The 6,553-nt window shown below is 38.8% G+C and overlaps 1 protein-coding gene across 1 annotated transcript in view; it reads left to right on the forward strand.

The window, feature by feature from the left end:
- Positions 1-6,553, forward strand: part of LOC116693535 (hydrocephalus-inducing protein) — a 109,106-nt gene that overhangs the window by 50,834 nt on the left and 51,719 nt on the right. The window contains exons 38-44 of the mRNA XM_032522524.1: positions 87-213; positions 345-438; positions 571-668; positions 2,685-2,846; positions 5,333-5,554; positions 5,667-5,873; positions 6,204-6,445. Coding sequence (XP_032378415.1) covers positions 87-213; positions 345-438; positions 571-668; positions 2,685-2,846; positions 5,333-5,554; positions 5,667-5,873; positions 6,204-6,445 — 1,152 coding nt within the window. The remainder of the gene's footprint in view (positions 1-86; positions 214-344; positions 439-570; positions 669-2,684; positions 2,847-5,332; positions 5,555-5,666; positions 5,874-6,203; positions 6,446-6,553) is intronic.

Raw genomic sequence — 6,553 nt, forward strand, 5'->3', positions numbered from 1 at the left:
ATTTGGGTCTGGATTTCCAGGCTACCAGATTTTCAAACGTTTAAAAAAAAATAACGTGTGGCTGTGTGTGCACCTGTTTTTGTAAGGGATCTTGAGCATAAATCAAAAGAGCAAAAAGAAAAGAAGCAGGAGGAGATGAAAAGGTTGAGAGAAGAAGGAAAGAAGGATACTAAAGACATGTCAAAGAAGAAGACCTTGCTGGTGGGAAAGCAGGTATTCCATAATAACACTCCTCTATGAACAAAATCCTATGTGTACCAAAATGCATGCAAGCTCCCATAAGCACACTTATTTAATCTTCCCATCGGTGATCATAAAAGTAATTTGTTTCCTTTCCTCTCCAGTCAACAGATCAATTGGATGGGCGGAAGATTTCTTCATCTAACAACTCTAAAAAGACTCCAGTGAATGCAAAAGAGCAGAATGTTTTAAATAAAGGTGCATGAGACTGCAATGAATGCTGGACACTTTTACACAAATTATTTTTTAATGATATGCAGTGAATAATAGCATATAGACTGTAATCTCATTGGTTTAGTTGCTGACATATGGTCCTCTTTGCTACAACAGTGCCTTATATCAAAGAGGCAGAAAATTCACAGACAGAAGAAATCAATGCAATACATGCAGAGTCTCCTCAATCCATGGACGATCTGGAGAAAGAAAAGGTAGGTTTACTGCTAAGCAAAGGCAATGGCACATTCCACCCAACACTACAACTTACCTGTATCACATTATTATAAAATATTATGGTAACTCTTTAGATTATTTTCTGCAACGCACAGTGTAATTTTTCCCAATTTACAGTTAAATTGTGCACCAGTACCTTATGTACATTTAGCTACAAAAGAAGAAATTATGGAATTACGACGTAACAACGAGGTAATGAGGGAATAATTTATATTGTAGGTTGTTCCTTGTTTAATATTATGGGGTATGCCATACTGAGAAATATCACACATATAGGTGGAACTTGAAGATAATACTGTAAGTATGTTTAATTACCAGTTACCTGTTCTTATATTGCTGGGTAGAGTATGATCTACTGAGCAGCACAACTGAAAGTTTTGGGGGAGTAATGAGTTCTGTAGCACTTTATAAATCTCCTGTGAATTTTTTCAAAATTACAACATACTACTAGATGCACTGACATAACAAAAAGAGAATAGGCTTATTACGTTGTTCCGTTTTGTTTGTTTGTTAGTAGTCTATATTGATTATGTTTCATTTATGGAATAGTCCTGGTTCCGCTGGGGTTTTCGTCAGATGACCCTCACCCTTCACTTTCTTTGTGTTGGCATTCTAAACTCTGGTCGATTTGGCAAACATCCTCTAGAACCGACAATCAAATTATATTTATCTTTTTTTTTTGAGTGAAATTCTTATCACACACTTGACAGACATTTTATTCCAGAGCTCGCCTCCCTACGTACACACATTCCACCAAAACAAGTTCCTTTCTGAGGCTATTTTGCAGAGGGGCCGTTGCTGTGACCAACGTTTAGCGGCGCCCAAGACGGTTGTAATTGGTTTAAAGAAATGCCAATGAACCAGAGCCGTTTTTCTCCCATCCAGGAATGTTGAGCGGACTAGCCAGACCCTACTGGACAGCACTTGGGATAAGAGAAAAAAATGGTCTGGGTTGTTTACATATGTTTAAACGAATCACACTTGCCTTGCTAAGCTCCAGAAGCAGCGACAGTGGCTCTGCAATATAGTCTCAGAAACGTGTTTTGGTGGAACACTTTTGCACCCCTCAAAAGAAAACGCCACATAAAATGTAAACTAAAGGGGCGGCCTCTAGCTCACCCGGTAGAGTGTGACCCCCATGTAGGCTGTATTTCTTGGCAGCGCCCCGGGTTCAAATCTGACCCGCGCCCATGCATGATCCAAATTTTCCATTTTTAGTCATTGTCTCTAAGTTTGTAGTTGTTTCCCAAAGCAAAGGGATTTTGAGATGTCAGGCAATTATTCTGCAAATGGTATTTTTTTATGTTTAACATCTAAAACAGCTTTTGAACGTAAACGTTCCATCAAAACAAGTTCCTTACCGAGGCTATTTTTCAGCGGCACCCAGTCTCCCAGAAAACTTTGTGGACGAGCCAGACCCTCCTACGCAGCTGAGCGCTGTGGAGGAAGGTCTGGCAAAGCAAAACTACAAACACCCTAATAAAACTAATTTTTGTACTGCTAATTATGGGTAAAAATATAAGCTGTGGAAAATATTAATTTCCCTCCATCCACACGGAGTTCACCACACTCAAAAGAAATCCACGCCCATTTAGGAGAAAGGAAATTTCATCCATTTCATACATGGATGTAGAATAATAACGGTACACATTTCAGTGTGTAAGAGCTATCCTTAGTTATAGAGAATATTTAGTTTAACATACAATGGCACTCTTATCTTATGGAAAAGAGAGACAAAGTCAACACCAAAGAGCAATGCACTCTGTCATATTATCAGATGAGTATTTAGTGTCACTACTGAGGTGACCTAGCTGGGAAACCAAACTAATCTGCGAGCTAATGTTTCATTTGCTCTGCATATGCAAATTAGTCAGGCAATGCCAGGCTACACTAACACTGATCATCTGCCACGCAAAAAATGCAATAGATAACTGTTAAATGCTGATGGGCCTATGTGTAATACCCTTGCTGTTTCTCCTATCCACCATATGCAGTCCATTGAGGATGAGCTGCAGTCTCAGTTTACTGTGTATGAGCAAAGCCAGGACCAGGTGGAGCACATCCTGCAAAACTGGGACAGAGCTCAGGGCTTGTTGCTTGTCCCGCTTCCCACTGAAGAAGCCCCAGCTGGGTCAGAGGATGCCACAACAGAGAAGGTGTGGTCTGCTGACTTTCAGTTATGTTTTCTCTATAATTACTGCTTACATTACAGCAATGTTGTGGGGGAGGTTTCTTTTTTTTTTTTAGATAGAGAAATCCTGCGTTTTTCTTTTGTAAAAGCTGCTGCTCCTGTTGCTCAGTTAGGTTTGAGATCTCTTTGTTGCTTCCATGCTGCGTACAGGACGGGGCGGAGTCACATAACTTCACATTTCATAATATGTTTTTAAAGGAAAAATACATGAATATACACAGTGGGAAAAATTATTAACAGGATTAAAAATACTAAATAACCGACACGGGACAATAGGTCTGGGTATCGTTCATTTTTCAAAAACATTCAGTACTGATGCCAATTCTGTGACCTCTGTACCGGTTTCTCAACAATAATGTATATGACATTTTCAATGCCAGTTTTATAAATCAAAAAGAAATTACAATATTACACGTTACTGCACAAATCTTTTTATTTATTTTTCAGCTCTTACAGCGTGAGCTTGCTCTGTGTAACTGTTAACTTCTTGCTTATCCTCACTAGTAGGAAAGGTCTGTCAACAAAATAGCCAATTTCAAAAAGTTATAATAAAAGTAATTATTTAACAGAACTGGGTGACAAAAGATTAAAGTGTAATATACTGTACTTTGCAAAGCAGAGCACAAATGCAACAACTCGACAGACCACGGTAAAGCAGTTAGCTTTCGGGCTCCTACATATGTACTGCTGATTGTCTCAAATGTCTTTGCTTATCTTGCTAGTCTCACAGGGCGTTGTCCTCTCCCATTAGTGTTGCAGACCAGATGTGTCCACATCTCATTTATCCGTTTATCTGACTCTACTTCTCTCTCCTCGTGTGACGTTGCATAGCTACTAAAGCATTCTCAGACTCCTGTGTAGCTACTAAGAAAATCCCATACTTGTAGTCTGACAAATTATTGTGTACAGAGCACTGTGTACATCTCAGCCCGATGTATCATATTTTCTACATACTTTCTTTATCTAACAGTCTCATACTTCATATACTTTGTGGTCCGAAGGGAAAACGTCTGTAGAGACAGACACAGATAATCTTTGTTTAAACTTTCTAGATCTAAAGGACCTGCCGGAACTCACAGCTTTAAACCCTACTCATTACAAGAGTGTGGCAGATATTCTAATAATAACTAGATTTGAAGTAAGGCTTCACTCAACAAAGTCCTTTAAGCATGTATTTTACTTTGCACAAAGACGGTTCAGTTCAGTCTGAGAGAATGCAGCATCAGGACAAGGCATTATTCCATGCTTGATGCTTTAGAGGCAGTTTGGTCAGTGCCTAGAAATTATTTAATTTGATACCCATTCCTATGGGACAATGACATTGATTAGAGGATCTGAATAACAACTTTTATTACTTTTCAATTAATCATCCAGCCCTATTTTTACATATTCTATGTGACTTATTGACAGGACCTTGGACAGGAAGTGATGTAAGGAGAAAGGCAGCTCACTCAGCCAATAGATAACCCTAAACTGATAAACATAGCAGTTTGTGTTGTGGGTCATTTAGGCCGCCTGGATGTGGAAATTAGTGTGATTTGGCCTCCTGAAGTCTCATAGCAGATAGGAAACACATTGGACATGGTACAACTAATGTTTTTTTCCCAAGGAGTGTGCTCCTTAGTAGAAAACATTTTGGAGGGCATAAAACATTTTAGGGGCGCAATGAAAATGTTTCAGATAATGTGTTTTTCTTTCAGAAAAGGAATACGAATAACATTTACAAGCAAAGGGATTTCATTTATTTGAATAGAACTAAACTAGGTTTTTGATTATTACTTCAAACGGTATTTATTTAATATTTATATACTGTAAATGTAATAATTTAAGAATTAAATTATAATTATTATAAATAATGGCCAAAATCAAATTTACAATATCAATTTTAACTGTACATGATTCAAAGTTAATTAATTGTCATTGTACAACAAATTTCCCACTAAATCCAGACAGACCTTTGGAAAATTATCTCCAGTTAGCTAATAGAGTGACTTGGATAAGGTATCTAACACGTGTTACTTTACGGCACTCCTAAATACATTCTACAGTTTGCAAACATCTATTATTAGTTGCAAATGCAAGGGAAACTGTCGCACTGTAGAGCTCTGTGTCTAAAACTTGGTTCTGCATAACAGGGATGAGGTTATTAAACAAGGAAACCATGTGACCCAGATATTGGAGAGAAAATGTCATACTAAGCTATTTTAGTGGTATTGTTGCATGTTTGGATACCCAGAGTGAAGTTTAAATGGGAAAAAGGTATACCATTCCTAATATCATTATCATCTTACACCATACTTGCTAATTGTACTCAGCAAGAAGAAATTTGAAAACCTTTAGTATTAAACTGCCCTCATTATACTTGCATGAAAGACCAACATAGACAAAGAATTCCTCAGTATCACTACAGCGAACACAACAACTTAAAATATAATTACCCCATCTGCACAGTCCCCCATTGGCAGGAAGACCAAGAAAACCAACAGCAAGATCATGTCTCCAATGCCCAGCCAGATTGCAGCACCAGATGAATTAGACAAGGGTGGAGGCAAGGTATCTCCACTGAACAATCTACAAGACTTCATCCCTCACATTGTGCTGAATGTAACAGGGAAAGACTATCCGAGTGCCACAGAGCTGCTCAAAGGAAGCACCCTGCCTTCACTGGTCGAGGTTTGGTGGATTTTTCTGTTTACTGTCTATATCTTCCCAAAATGTAGCCTGGTTTTTCCACCGTTTATCACCATTTAATAATTTGTTTCCTTGCTTCCTTTGGTCTTGTTAGGTGTTGGAAGATTTGGGGTTGGGACCCAGCGGCCCACCCATTCCTCCTCCCACCAGCTTCTCTATGGTTCCTTTTCCCAAAAACAGGGAGCAGTCTAACAGTCAACTCACCTGTAACTGTTTCACCTTCCTGGTCCCCTCATTGCTGTGTGAACAGGGTGCAAAAAAGAAAGATGCTAGGAAATATGTGCAAGCATCAGTTGCAAAGGTAATGGTAATTTCCCACCACAATAATATACACTAAAACACCCAAACTAAAACATCCCCAAGTGCAAAATGACCATTGTGGAAGTGGCAATCTTGTCTAAGAATGTGCAAAGAAGTGCATATAGAAGTGTAAATAGGAAATGATAACTTAATTTGAAAAATAATTAATGCCAAGAATTCCCCTGCAATGAAATACAAGCTAGCACTCATCTATATCATGGTCACACACGTTTATGATGCTAAATTACAACAATCAATAAATCAAAAGTACAAATATGTGTACAAGATGTCATATTAAAGATTCAGAACGGCGTTTGTGTGCACACTACAGGATGAGGCAGCAGCAACACTTTCCAAAAGCCACACCAAGGAGAGCATTAGGGAGAGTGCAGCAACAAAGGACAAAGAGAAAAAAGGCAGAGAGAGTCAGAAGAGCAAGAGGCAAACTTCAGACAAGACAAAAACAAAGGTTTCTGACCGGCCTTCCTCCCCTCCTCTACATATCTCCTCCACATCTGGCCACCCTGAACCAGACCAACATCAAGGAAACTCAGAGCTGAAACGCAACCAGAGGCAAGGAACAACACACGCACAGACACACTATAAGGACACATTGTGTTTTTTTTTTAAATTGTTGTTGTTTTTATTAAATGTGTGTGTGTGTGTGTGTGTGTGTGTGTG

The sequence above is a fragment of the Etheostoma spectabile genome, chromosome 8 (assembly GCF_008692095.1).
Source record: "Etheostoma spectabile isolate EspeVRDwgs_2016 chromosome 8, UIUC_Espe_1.0, whole genome shotgun sequence".
Lineage (NCBI taxonomy): Eukaryota > Metazoa > Chordata > Actinopteri > Perciformes > Percidae > Etheostoma > Etheostoma spectabile.